The sequence below is a fragment of the Cydia strobilella genome, chromosome 10 (assembly GCF_947568885.1).
Source record: "Cydia strobilella chromosome 10, ilCydStro3.1, whole genome shotgun sequence".
NCBI classification, from domain to species: domain Eukaryota; kingdom Metazoa; phylum Arthropoda; class Insecta; order Lepidoptera; family Tortricidae; genus Cydia; species Cydia strobilella.
The window spans coordinates 18,117,033-18,132,564 of NC_086050.1; the positions used below are offsets into that span (position 1 = coordinate 18,117,033).

General features: G+C 37.2%; 1 protein-coding gene across 2 annotated transcripts in view; it reads right to left on the minus strand.

The window, feature by feature from the left end:
- The window catches only part of LOC134744594 (organic cation transporter protein-like), a 39,172-nt gene extending 24,909 nt beyond the window's left edge, over positions 1-14,263 (minus strand). For both annotated transcript variants that reach the window (XM_063678454.1, XM_063678455.1), the window contains exon 1: positions 13,827-14,263. In XM_063678454.1, the coding sequence (XP_063534524.1) occupies positions 13,827-13,981 (155 nt within the window). In that variant the 5' untranslated portion in view covers positions 13,982-14,263. The remainder of the gene's footprint in view (positions 1-13,826) is intronic.
- Between the last annotated feature and the right edge of the window lie 1,269 nt (positions 14,264-15,532).

A 15,532-nucleotide genomic window follows, 5' to 3' on the forward strand; every position in this document is an offset into this window, starting at 1 on the left:
TTTTATTTGTTATTTAACATTAAAGGGGACCACTGACTATCAGTCCGCCGGACGATATCGGCCTGTCAGTTGTTCGGAACTGTTAAATTTTTGTTCTAACTGACAGGCCGATATCGTCCGGCGGACTGATAGTCAGTGGGCCCCTTAAGTGCAAATTTATAAGGTTTTTGCAAAATAGACGTTAAAGTGCATTTTCAGATATTTTTGAGCACATTAGCTGATCCGATATATCTGACGACTGTATCAGGCTAAAAAATATGCCACTGAGCCTAATAAAAAAATTGATCCAATTTAACTCGTTCACCAAGATTAGTAAGATTATTGCACAATAGAATCATAAGCATGTACTCATTATATAATAGACGTATCTCCTTACAAGATACCGTAACGATGTACATCCTTAGATCCTACCGTCAATTTAAATAAAAGTACAATAAACAACTACCAGGAGGTCGTTTGCGATTTTTCTTAGTACAACAATAAAATTCTAGTAAATAAATAAGTAGGTTATGCTTTACATTACATTAAACCAAAACATATTATACATCATAATCATAAATATCATACTAGTCAATTCAATTTTTCAGGTTTTTTTTTTTTTTTGTCGATGATTTCGCCAACGTCAAAGTGGGATCCACGTGGGATCGAAATATTTCTTGATTCAAACATATCGGCCATCGGCCATAGCCAGTGTACGGTAAACAATAAAATTATGGGCCTCTAGGGCTCTAGCCAGACACGGTTAGAGGTAGAAATACCAAATGCTCTCGACGTTGTTCGGTGGTTGTTGTAGTTGTCTCGTAAAACCGATAGCTGGATTTTACGAAAAGCACGTGGACTACCGGCCGTTGACTCCAGAATGGTGGTTAAATGTTTAATTATCCATTCACTGCACACTACCACATTAGATTACTGTATAATAAAGCTATCGATATTACACATTAAACAATATTAATGAGCAAAAAACAAAGAAATTAATCACGAGGCTACTATCAAGATGGCGATCGAACCGGAAGTCCCATCATACTAGTCTATTTTTTAATTGCGTAGACTAAAATGATAACCACAAATGTCAAACGTAGAAATAATGATACCAGCTTAAAACAAACAGTGCTGATCTTTGATTTCGGTTTGTGAATAACCGATAAATATTCAATTAATTTTAGATTTAAAATAAACAATAAATGAAATCTACGCGCTACATGATAGGAAATCCATACTTAATATTATAAATGCGAAAGTAACTGTCTGTAAGTTCTTCTCGGTTAAGGGGCTCCCCACGGTTTTCATCGATTTTTGATAAGTTTTGAGTCGTTATTCCTCTGTTATTCCTACATTTGCACTACAGAATTACAAGACAAACGGCTATCGGTTCTTCAATTTTTTATCTCCATTCTTATTTGCCGGATTTTGAAAGAAATGAACTTTTTGTTATTTTTTAAACAAGGTCTAAAAACTTTTTTCGTTACCCGATTGCTGTGAAGGATCTTACATATACGAAATCTACATAATATATTTGGGTTCGTCTTTGACGTCTCTAAAAATTAGTCAGAGATTTTAGTTTTAAACTAACACAAAAGTTATCAGATCAGCACTGTTAGTAGGGATTTCTAGGTTTAGATATTGCATATTGCATATCAGCATATTTATTATCAATTGTCACGGAGCTGATTTATGTAATTTCTATACAAAATTACCCGTTATAATTGCTCTCGAGTGTATTGTGAAATTGCAGTTATTTTGTCACTTAACGGCATGCGACGGTGACAGTAATAAATAGCAAATCACGACCTTGTTCATTACCAACCACAGACCTAGAATGACGCTTAGGTACTAGGCCACCAAACGAAGGAAATACAGGGGAAATAATTCGTGTATAAGCAAATTTTTGCATAGTTGTAGGGAATGGTGTATTAAACAAGATACTAAAATTACCCGAGAGTGGGAGTGAAGCTAACGGGTGGGGGAGGTAGTTTTTCGTAAATAATTCTTAAACGGTGGCCCGTAGCAAAAAATGTTCTATTACATGAGTAATCTACATAAAATTTCCTACAAAAAAGGTTCTACACTTACCTACCTATAATTTGTACTAAGTTCGTTTTTTTAGTTTTTCGTAAATTCCTCCACCACCAACTTCACATAGACAATAATGTCATACGATTAAATAAATAAAATGTGCGATAATAAACAAGTATATATCAAAAGCCGAGCTCGTCAACGAGTTTATTCTACACAACAAATAACCATTAAGATCTCCGTTTTAAACTGATCGGTCATTAAATCGATATTAGAACAATGCGTGACGCAAAATAAATATGTTTGGTATCCAACGCTCGTAATATCGAGAAATAACGGGGTCCCTTTGTTTGACATAATTATTGAAAGTCATAATTTAATGATTGTCATATATCATTAGTCATAATTCTGAAACCGTTAACTTTTCAGGATTTTCCTCAGGTTATCCTATAGATAGGTTAGGTTAGGTTTGTTTTATGGCAATCCTGAAAAGTTACGCGTTTCTGAGAAAAACCAAATTAAGACTAATGATTACATAAGTTGTGGCTTTCTGATGACTTGTGTTGTACTTAGTTGAGTACTAAGATTATTTATTTAGTTGTGATAATATATATATATATATATATATATATGTATATATATGTATTTATGGGTATATATTTGTGTTTATATGGATATGTATTGTATATATATGTTTATTTTATATTCTAGATTACAGGTTTTAATTATTTACGTTTGTAATAATTGAACCATAATTTACTTTCTGTTCATAGTGTTCGTTTGTCTATCTTGATCTGTTTATTGTTTCATTCTCAATTGCTCAAAGGTTGACTGGAAGAGATCCCTTATAGGGATAAGTCCGCCTTTGTACATTGTATATATTTATGTTCTTTTATTGTGTTTGTAATCTGTCTTATGTACAATAAAGTGTTTACATACATACATACATACATACATGATAATATGACAATCATTACATTACGACTTTCAATAATTATGTCAAACAATAGAGACCCAGAAATAACACAATGTAATATCGTTATTGAATAAAATGATGATGATGATGAATGGATTGAAGTCACTGATCGCAGAGATTAAATTATGTTATTGTGTAAGATTGTGGTTAGGGTTCTCTAGTTACACTCGTATCATTCATACCTATTAAAAGTAAAATAAAAAAACCGCCTACGCTATAGATATGCTAAATTATTGCATTGGTATGGACATGTCATGCGCCGGGACATTTGGGACAACGATTTCATTTTTCACTTCATTTTATTTATTCATATACAATAATACATTGTGTTTGAATGTTTACATTATTAAATAAAACATGCCTATTTACATTTTTTTTTATAGCCTGTAGTGTCCCACTGCTGGGCAAAGGCCTCTCCCTTTGATTTCCATGACTCCCGTTGTTGAGCTGTTTCCGGCCAGTTATTAGTGAAGGTGTCTATGTCGTCCCGCCATCTCCGCCTGGGCCTGCCACGTCCGCGCTTCTTTTGCGGCATCCACTTGGTGGCTATACTAGCCCACCTATCCGGATGCATGCGGCAGACGTGACCTGCCCAGTCCCACTTCAGCGTAGCGGTCTTCTCTCCTACGTCAGCTATGCCTGTTCTGGAGCGCAGTGTAGTGTTTCGGATTTACAATTAAATAATTTCATTTACAATTTCTATATTCATTAAAATGCCTATAATCACAATATAAAATAAAACTGTATAATTAAAATCCATAGAACACAAAATAATACAATATGTCAAAAATAAATAGCCAATAGTCGAATCATGATTAAAAGTCAAATAATAAAAGTTAAAACTCGTCAACGCTGTAATTTTTTTTTTTCCAACAGAAATAATTTAAGTTTCGCTTTGAATTTCTTGTGACATGTCATAGATTTAAACTCGATAGGCAACTTGTTGAACAACTTCACTGCTTGAACTCTAGCAGTGTGCGACACCACCGCTAATCGCGACGCTGCAGTAAGAGGGAAATTCTTCGTTCTCGACTGTAGTCTTAATTCCATATCAGCCTGTGACTCATAATACTCTCGATGTTTCACGACACTCGTCAAGAGAACTAAAATATAAAGAGAGGGAGCTGTCAATATCTTTAACTCCTTAAAGTGTTCCCGGCAAGATTCCCATTGCGGTATACGCACCATGGCGCGGATAGCTTTTTTTTGTGCAATAAAGGCCATTTTTGTCCATATTATATTTATAGCTATTGCCCCAGATCCTTATGCTATAGCGAAGTTTGGATTCTATGAGAGCAAAATATACTAATTTTAACTGTTCCATATTCAGTTCGTTTCTAAGACTGCGCAAAGCATAACAACCCGAAGCGATTGAGTCTTCAACAGACTTTAATTCCTCTTTCCAATTTCTCTTTCATTAAATATTGACATAGGTAAACAACCTAAAGCACGCCCAAAAGCAACCTGGTGGAGAAACCTTCAAAGACTGACAAAGAAAATCCCAGCTGACCCGTGTGACAGAGCCGAATGGTGAAAAAATATTCGGAGAGCCGACCCCAAAAGAAATGGGAGAAAGAAGCTATGGATATGCCAAAAAATCCATTGTATGCCAAATATGCCTTAGGTACATGATTTAGAAAACGATAAGTACCTACTCTTCAAACTGCTGGATGTCTATCAAACATAGGTAAGAATGCACCGTAAGGAAACTCGCTTTCACGTAACAAAAACCGCATCGAAATCGGTCCATCCATTGGAGAGCTATACGATACCACAGACACCCCAAAAAGGGGTTAAAAATGCTATCGGTTCGACTGGTTGTTTTGCTATACTATTTGCTGGAAGAGATCCCTTAAGGGATAAGTTCGCATTTGTACAAATGATGCGTTTTTCTCGTGTTTTATGTTTATTTTTGTACAATAAAGAGTTTTACTACTACTACTACTACTATTTGTTTTCTGTTTTTGTGCCACTAACACTTAGTTTTTAGGCTATTGTGTAATTTCACGCATTATGTGTAATCTTTTCTTTTGATTTAATTACCTACGATACAGGCAAGGCGTAGTGTAGAAACCAGCTGTAAGGAATATGTTGTGTAAATAAATAATTATAGGCCATTGTTGTCTTGCAAATAAATAAATTGAATTTGAAATTAATTATTCTCAGAAAGGTTTAATGTACCTTTACTTTATTTTGTACTTTATTGCAACCATGGTATTCATCAATATACAATTGTTGTAAATAAAGTTACAGTATCTCATGGACCCTGATTAGGACATAGCAAATTACATATTTTGCAATTTTATTGTATTTTACAATATTAACTAAATCTTAATATAAATCTACAATTTGTTATTTAAATTGTTGTGGCTACATTTCAAATATCATCGTCTATAAGTAAGAATTTTAAAGAGTTTATAAAAATATTGGGTTTCTCAATTATTTTTAAAGAGATGGGTATTTTATTATAAATTTTGATTACGCTGTAATAGGGACCTTTCTGATAGATGTCAAGGACAGATTCCAGAAGAATTAGATTGTATTTACCTGTGACGCGTAAGACCGGCGTTAAAGTAAAACTGCGACATCCAGCACGCACTACACATGATGGGCAACACTATTAAATAGTAAATCCCCCGCTGATACGGCCCGAACTCTCCTAACTCTTGAAGTATGTTATCCAGGTCGGAAGGCACATTCGACATCACCATCCCATCACTATATTCACTATACACTAAATTGTCTTGCGTGGCATCACCGGATTGAGTGCTCATCACTGCTGCTGGTAATTGTAGGTCTTGGAAAGAAAGCCGAGCTCACGTATTTAAATTAGAAAATCTGTACAGATATTTGGACATTTTGATGTCTTTGATAGATGACAGAAGACTAATATTTATTGAGGATTTATTTACGCTTGACGTATACGGTTTTCTTGTCTTTGCCATTATATCGTTTGAGTAAGAATAAGAATTAAAATATGTGAGTGTGTGCGGAAAAGAAATAAAAAAAAATGTAATGAAGTTCCTATTTAGGTAAGTTTTCAGTTTTGGGGTAAAAAGTGATTATTGCATTAAAATCTTTAAAATCTTCGCTATAACGATGGTATAAAGGGAAAAATAATTGTACATACTTAACTTTTCTATGTCCTTCGCTTACTATTTCTAATACTCTCGTTTGATCAAGACTTAACATTAGAACTCACTGCGCTATGTAACGGGCTTAATTATCAAGACAGTCCACTAAAGTCATGACATTACTTTAAACCGATTAAAGTTGATATGGTTCTATTTCAATATTTTCAATGTCTAACACAACTGGTTAATAATTTAAACCTTACGAGTAAAATTCTGAGCTATGTCGACAACTTTAGTTCTCCTGCGGATCTCATTTCTGATGCCAGATTTAAGTGGCAGTGGGCGTACCCATTTCTCGCAGAACCGATGGCCGATGGAGCAGAAAGGTTCTCGAGTGGCGACCACGTAACGGAAGACGCAGCGTGGGAAGGCCCCGCACTAGATGGACCGACGATCTGGTTAGTCGCAGAAAACCGCTGGTTGAGGGCAGCGAATGACTGTTCGTTGTGGACATTCTTGGGGGAGGCCTTTGTCCAGCAGTGGACGTCTGTCAGCTGAGATGATGATGATGATGATGAGTAAAATTTACTTTATTTAAATGATGCCAATGCTGGCTTGTGGCTTTAGTAGATTTCTGTGTAGATTGTCTTGGCTTGCCTCGAGTAAACCATGTGCGGGTAGTTCGAAAAACTCGCGCGCCTAGAAGATGTTGAAGTCAACTTTAGCCTTCTCCGAGACCACTGGGACAACGCCGTCCTCGTAACGTCTGAGGTAAATTTAAAACTTATTTACGCGATTAAGTCCCGTCGTTGTGAATAATATCGAGTAAACCTTGTCATTTTCTTTTTCTGAGCCTGTTGCCATGATTTGAGGTCAGTCCAAAAATTAACCCTTATACAGAATAAACAACTTTGCTCTCTTGTTACACAAACTACTCTTGTTATTCTACTTGAACAGTACCTGTGAGGCGTTTTACCAGCATTGAAGACATACTGAGACTTCCAAAAAGCACTAAACATGATAGGCATTACAATAAAGCAATAGTTTTTCAGCTGATAAGTCCCGCACTCGCCTAGTTCAACAAGAATCTTGTCCAACGAAAATGGGACATTGCTGGACATCTCCACCGCATTATTGTACACTAAGTAGTCTTTTTGTATGGCATCATCGCCTCGGCTCATACGCATTATTTTAATAACATTAGTTTAAAGGTAAGTTCACTGAGCACGAAAAGTCTGAAGACACCACAATGTATGTTGTAGGCATCAAATGATACCGTGGAATGTATTGATTGGTCTAGTAGTTTGTCTAAAAGGGAGCACAAATTATATAAATTAGAGCGCGTAAAAATAAATTAGAAATTTTGTTTATTTTGACCGCTGACAGATGATTTTAAGATGTACATTTGACATTTGTCTTTATTGGTTTTGGGTATTTTGGCATGAAGGTAGGATAGAATTATTTATTACGATTTCAAGTTTTTTAAAGCAGAGATAATATAGGGACCATGCGCGTTGGAGGGTCTGCCATCTTCCCAGGTAGCAAAATGACGTCAAATGACGTCAGCGACGTCGTAATGACGTAATAATGCCGTCATTATGACGTCGCTGACGTCATTTTACGTCATTTTGCCACCTGGGTTGTGGCCTGAATCGGAACCATAAACATGTACATCACGTCCATCACATTCACACTTCACGCCAAAGCAAGTGCTGCCATCTTGTGGGCTACTTTGGAAGCATAAACTACACATTTACGCCTCGCGCCGAAAATCTGATGTCTCCTGTGCTCCCTACAGTTTATGCACGCTCTCTATAATAATTTGTCCACAACTCCACACCTCCCTTCTTGCACAATGTACTATTACGTCATTAATAAACTGATATCCTTGTAAAGTACATTGCTATCAATTAGAAGGTGTTTCTTTTAATCTAAGCATTATCAGCGATTTTATACAATATCAGCAAAGTAATTAGATAAATTGAAATGTGTCGAGACACACACCCGCCTTAAATATGGTAGCAAAGGTCAATAACCTTACTTACTAATATTTTCATGATTAATAATATTTTCAAGGGACGTCCAGTGGCAGTCATTGCATACAATTACATATATCGGTAGTGTATTAACATATACCTCCAGTCAAGTACACATGCAGATTTTCAGTGTACCCATTGATACGTAAAACAAACACAAAACAACACAGAACATAAAAACAAAACCGAAGCAGAATACGACAGAATGTGCAGTTGACACGGTAATTTATTTATAATATAAGAAAACTGAGACATGTTTATTAATAAATACTTACACAATACATAAATTAATGTATAAACTCTAAAGCACAGAAGTCGGTACGAATACAGGTGTGTAGGTATAGGTCGGCTAGGCGGGGATATTTTGTTCCTTGAGTAGGTGCATTTTCAGTGTAGTTTTGAACACGTATAGTGAACTGGCATTTCTTATTGGTGGCGGGAGATTGTTCCAGCACCGCGTGGCTGCGTACCGGAAGCGGCCACGGAAACCTTATGGGCTTGCCTTATGTGTTTACGGGACAACGTGAGTCTTTCGTAAAGGTAAGATGGTTGTTTGGTCAGCATAATCCCGAACAAGAGGGAAGCAAATTGTAATTTTCTACGTGCCTCCATCTTATTATCATTCTTATTTCATTTCATTAAAAATTTCAAGGGCAGACTTTAACCAAAACCTAACTAGGTTAAGATGGCTCGATAGAAAAAAATCTTGAAAGCATGTCCAATTTTCATTTAATTTCAGTTGTATATGCAAACATACAATTACAGCAGTATAATTTAGAGTATAGCCGCCAGTGATATAGCCGCAGGACGTGACAAGAATTTTTTAAACATAATTAAGTAAGTATGTATAATTATTGAGGTAAAACGTTGAAATCCGTGCAATTGCCGTATCTTCTGGGACAAAACACCACTGTTGCGAATTAAACTAAGAATAGGTATTTGTTTTGTATTTTAAAATTAGTTTGTATTTAGCTACTTATAATTTCACTATATCTTAATGTAAATGTTACTAGCAACTATGGATCTATGTCCGAAATAAAGTTATGTTAACACTTTATTTTTATATTATAAAAATCTTTTACTTTCTAATTTCCTGGATTTACGCCCCCTCTTAACTGAGTTCTCAATAAGGTACTTACATAAACCAGACCTATATAACTCCGTATAAGATGAATAGTCTAGGGAAAAAACGTGCCTCGGAAATCAAGAAAATTTGATTCTCGCACAGATGGCGCTACCACCAATACCAACCTTTGGCCTATATATTCTCGTTTAGATGGCGTTGACGGTTTCGTTTGTTATTTAACAATTTTAACACATATCAGTGAAAGAACATGGGTCAAAATCATATAAAAATAATAAATACAAAAAATCATTTAGCCATATATACCTATATATACGTATAGTTTTTGATATTTTTATTTTTAGTTTTAATCGTGTGTCGATAGATGGCAGTAAATTTACTGTTACAAAATTTACTAATAACAGTACCCCTCTATCCTTTATATTCTCTTTGCATAAACGAATTGTCAGTTGAATAGTAAAACAGAGACGATTTCGAGGTAGATTTTCGTACGTTGACCCGCCTGTTGCTATCTCTATTGCACATTGCACGCGCATAATAAGGTAGTTGACACATGTTGAATTTTTAAATATATATAAATAAATAATATAAGACCTCAGTTTCGAAAAAAAACTTTTTTAAACGGAAATAGGAAAGAATAACGGTACCATTCGAGTCCTTATTCGACTGATACCATAAAACAAAATGACAACTACCCTATTATGCGCGTGCAATAGAGATAGCAAACAGGCGGGTCAATGAACTAAAATCTATTTGTAAAGCGTCTCTGCTTTATCAAGTATTTAATTTGTTTGCGACAAAAAGATGGAAATAATGAGGTAATGCATCAGTGACTCGGCCAATTGGAGTTAAATAATCCATTCAGGCTTTGATTCAGCGAATTGGTCTATTTACTAACTTGATTGCTTTTTTTGTTACTTATCTATCTCAACTACCTACTTCGTTTCGTTTTTGCCCAACTGACAAAGAAGAGACTATAATAATCACTCAATATGGAACATTACGCGAAACTGCCTAGGGGGCGCCACTACCACAATTTGAGGGTCTATCGCAAAACAAGAGAATCGAAATTTCGGTATCTAACATTTCTGTCATTTGCATATTCGAGCGTTAAAGAGGCAGATAGCTAAATTTCGGATTCGCGTTATCCGGTAGATCCTCTTGTAAAAAAACCGCGTTGATGCATCAATGTCATATTTGTCAATTATTTTTTTGTTTCTTTGTGTTTTTATTTTCATATCGTCGCTGCGCGTACAAAAGTCGCTATGTGATTTTTAACGATTTTTAGGTTTTAATGCCATTTTGAACCTTATTTCTATACGCATATGCTCCAAAAACAGCGAGACGCTTATTTCAATATTTAAGGATTTATCAAATGTAGGTATGTGATGCCCATACAATGAATGCTCTTCCTATAATCGCTAACTGGAATAAATCACATAACTACCTACATTAGCTTATTTGAACAGCAATTACAGACGTGTGCTCGCTATGTGATGATTGACACATAGTGATATTTTCTACAAGTTTATTGAAAAATGATTAGATGCGCTTGCTCCCGATATGTAGTTTCTCGCACATAGCCATATTTTTTATACTAGTTGCAGTCGATGTTATGTTTCTAGACTGTGCATTTTACGACACATAGCGGGATTTTCTTATAACAATCGAGTCTACCGTGTATTAAACTTTTATCTACCCTCACGATGTATACAGGTACCTACTAAACATGATTATTTCACGTGAAGCGCTGGTGGCCTAGCTGTGAGCGTGCGACTTCCGGAATCCGGAGGTCGCGAGTTCAAACCCCGGTTCGTACCAATAATGAGTTTTTCGGAACTTATGTACGAAATATCATTTGATATTTACCAGTTGCTTTTCGGTGAAGGAAAACATCTTGAGGAAACTGGACTAATCCCAATAAGGCCTAGTTTCCCCTCTGGGTTGGAAGGTCAGATGTCAGTCGCTTTCGTAAAAACTAGCCTACGTCAATTTCGTTAATTGATAGGTAATTCGGAAATTATTTAAAACTCAACTTTTTGAAATTCCTTAATAATCTTTTTTTTTTGTTGGCAAAGGCAACAATGGCTTGGGGAGCCATTTGGGGGATATGTAGGACTTCCTCCTGCAACCATCCTCTCCTAGTGAGAGGAGAAAAGCAGATATACCCACTAAAAGCCACTCCGGCGCTCACCCTTCTGGCTGTTTTCAAGGAGCTGCGGGATGCCTGAGATTCTACTCCTTCCGGCGGCCCTGGCTTATCTTACTTCGGAGTACCCAGACCGCTGGAAAGAAGAGTCAGAGACGCTTGACCCACCGCCAATTGTGTAGCGCCGTGTAGTGCGGGCCCCCACAGCCCGCTGGCCTTGCTAGGGGTTTAGGCGGACAGCAAATCTTCTTCACCGCCGTCTGCGTCGGTTCGGGTGCGCGTCGTCAGCTCCTACTCTCACGCTCCCTTTCCCCGGCCTCCTTCTGTGAAATGACGGTTTCGCAGAAGAAGGCAACTGCTTTCCATTTCCTTTTGCTACTCAACATAGTCGTTACGATGTTGCGCAGTGAAACGTTCCCTAATCCAAGAGCCGCCGTCATGGTGCGACACTCTACGACCCAACGATTGCATTCTTGACTGCACTGTGCTTCTATGGTATGAGATCCATTGCGGCAGTCCTCCAGGTCTTCCTTCTAGCTTTGCTGCATCCGTTTGAGCGCTTGTTGACGCGTCCTCGGCAGTTCTTCGGGTGCAGGGAATTCATTTAGGGCCCTGCACCTGAGCCTCTAACTCCCACAGCAACGCCCCGTCGCATAGCCCCGAATCATTCAGTTCACAAAAATTTGATCCAACCAAATTTAATAATTTAAAAACTCGGGAACAAGATATGCATCGTGATTATCACCCATTTTTTGATAGCTTGAATCATGAAAACAACCTAACTTCACCGTGATTACTTACTTAATAAAGGAATGCAGGGAAAACCAATGACAGTCCATTACACGACTGTCATCTGATATTTGACTATTGAATAAGTATATAAGGGGAAGTTTGAAAGTAGCACCGGTAACGGATAAGATAAGGAGTAGTAGGTTAGCGTGGTATGGGCATGTAATGAGGAGGGATGAATGTCACATAGGCAAAACAATGATAGGGATGAATGCTGATGGACGGAGAGCGGATGGTAGACCCAAAAAACTATGAATGGATTGTGTGAAAGAGGATATGAGAAAGAAAGGAGTAAGTGCTGAGGTGACCAAACATAGAGGAGAATGGAATAGAAAAACATGTTGTGCCGACCCCACATACCGTAGGATAAGGGCAGGAAAACGAGAGTACTTAAAGAGATGAGACTTTTTACATTGCAAGATTTTAAAGGTAACATTTTGATTACAAAACTAGAAAAAATAGGCATGCTTCGTATGTATGTATATTATTTGATTACTTATTGCTTATTGGGCTGGTAAATAATTATCAAACTAATTTATATGAGTTCTATTAGGTAAACATATTTAGTTCAAAGATATTGACTGAAACAAATTGATCATAAATGGGTTTAAAGTAATAGTTATACTAAAAAAGTACGTAGATTACTAACTCACGATTAAAATTCAATTATATTGACTTAAACAGCATTTAGTTCTGTTTTGTTGAACGCTCACATCATATTATTAAATAGCCAAGTGACAATAAAGAACAAAAAATGTATAAGGTCCTTAACAATTAAATCTAACCATGTAATGGTAAGACACTTAGAGGTTATTTAGGACCCAAACATAACTCGCTATGTAACATATTTTTGAAAAAGTTTTTTTTTCATATTATTAAAACCAAAATGTCTTTTCATGTAATGCCTTAATGTATGTTAAAGTGCAAATACTTTTGTCATAAAAATATTGATTTATTTATCTCCAATAATTATCGAAATAAACAGTTTTTTGTGTCTCCTGAAAAGTAGGTTAAAAACACATGGCGACTTTTGTACGCGCAGCGACGATATAGGTCTAGTGATTGTCGTTTGATTTAGGTACTTCTGAATGTATTTCTACTTCAAACATTCGTTAAAAATATACATAAGTCCGCAAAGAATCAACTGCCTGCCTATGTATTCCGCGCGTAAAAATAATACATTAAATTTTTTTTTAAATTGACTAAACTTAATAGTTTTTAAGCTACGGTACGAGTAGAAAACAAAACACAAACATACCCTCAGTGCCTCAAGCATACATCTATGCTAAAATAATAACCCTTCATTTTTCCTTTGCCGCAGTCGGGTAACCTTAAAGTGGGTATGAAATCAATGTGGTGCCAATACCAACAACATCCAAAGTAATATATTGTTATTTGAATCAATCAACTAAGAATACCCATATTCTTGAACTGTGAGATCATAAGCTAAGCTATGCTGATTTACTAACATTTTATTACAAATTATTATTGTATAGAAAGGTACAAAACCTACAGATTGTTTAACAAGATATAGTTTTGCCCAGGACTGATCATCAAACATGGACAGAGAATCATACTGCCTTTGTCTTATTTTAGTAGCACCCAAAATAAAGGGATGAGTATAGTTTTCCTGATTTTTACTGACTGACAAGTTGTATTTGCCAGACTATAGGCGATATTGTTTAGCAGTAAAAAAACAAACCTGTGTGGGACCATGCCAGCATTAAAGACATAATTCGCGTTGTACACTGCACTGAACATTATAGGGATCATGATCAAACAGTAATTCAGGACCTGGTGTCTCCCGAACTGGCCAAGCTCCGCCAGAATCGCATCGCAGTTCACCTCTTTCGCCATTTTACCCTCAATTCACACACTAAAACTCTAGAAACACTATTGTATTCCACACTTTAAAAAATCTTGTCCGAAAACGGAAAAGATGCACTGTTATAGTCTATTTTTTTGTCCGAAAAGCCTCTTCAAAAACTAATAGCCACTTCAAAATGATGGGTTACTTCATCGTGGGAGGAAAAAGTGTGATAAGACTAATAGAAAAATATGGTCGATCCAGACACACAGACGAAAAGTTAAATTTGGCCGAGTATTCAGCAAGTACGCGCGGTTTATTGACGATACGTGTATGTCGCTCGTCGCGCCGCGGACGTCTGAAGCGTCAGATAGCGGGTGATAAGCGCACGCGCTGCTCAGGTGTTATTAGTACTTAAGGAACTTATTAAGGTCTGCGAGATTCACTTCTGAATGCTAAAGTATAAATGGAAATTTCGTATTTAATATATAACCTATTATTTCTATTCAATATTTTTAACTGTCGTCAAAATTTCGAAATTCGTTTGGAACTTTTTTTTTTACACCGTTTTACGATTTTTCAAAGTGGGTTGGACCGATTTAAAGGCTGGCGTCCACTAGGCTCGCCGAGGCGAATCGAATCGAATCGCAATAATTCGCCTCCTATATTTTCTAATGCAACTGCGTCCATTGACGAAGAGCCGCGGCGCGCCCATCAATGGACGCAGTTGCATTAGAAAATATAGGAGGCGAATCATTGCGATTCGATTCGATTCGCCTCGGCGAGTCTAGTGGACGCCAGCCTTAACACTTTCACTGCCAACGTTTTCGGAGCGCTACGCTCGTAGCCGATCCCACCGTTTTCCCGCTTTGTAGAGGAAAGCGTCTACGATCAGAGAACTCGCCGAGCGGATTCCCGGCACTCAATGTGTTAACGCAGCGTACTACGTAGGCGAACAACACGCGAACGCCAAGCGGCGCGGCGCGGAGCGGGGTGAATCAATCCTTTGATACCTATAGAAGTGTCCTACGTGGACGATCTCGTTGCGAACGCGAACGCCTTGGGCCCGCCGCGCCGCGCCGCGACGCTTCGCTTCGCGTTCGCGTGTTCGCCTACGTAAGTAGGAAAAATAAGTAGATGCCTACATTTGGGGCATTTTCTATGAAAAGGGACCTTATTGTCGATGGCGCTTACGCCGCACAGCATCGCGCGGCATTGTATTTATATTGGAGCATCGTTAATAATAGCGTAAGCGCCATCGACAATAAGGTCCCTTTTTATAGAAAATACCACATTTAATCTTAGGCAAAAATGCATTCGTATGTCCGGCTGTCTGTCCGGTCGCATTTCTCAACCGATTCTCGTGAAAATTTCTGAGCAGGGTGCCTAGCCAAAGGTCACAATCGCTTGCGCTAGGATAACAAAACTCTTTTCCCCTCACTAGCTCAGAAAGTTGTCTTTTATCCTTCAAAACAAGCGGGGAAAAACACGTTTTATCCACTAGTGGGGAAAGTAATTTGACTTTGGATGGAGCGTGTTTAAGTAGCTTGACAGATAACGAAACGTAAAATGCTCATGATAATGGTTCGTTCGATATTAAT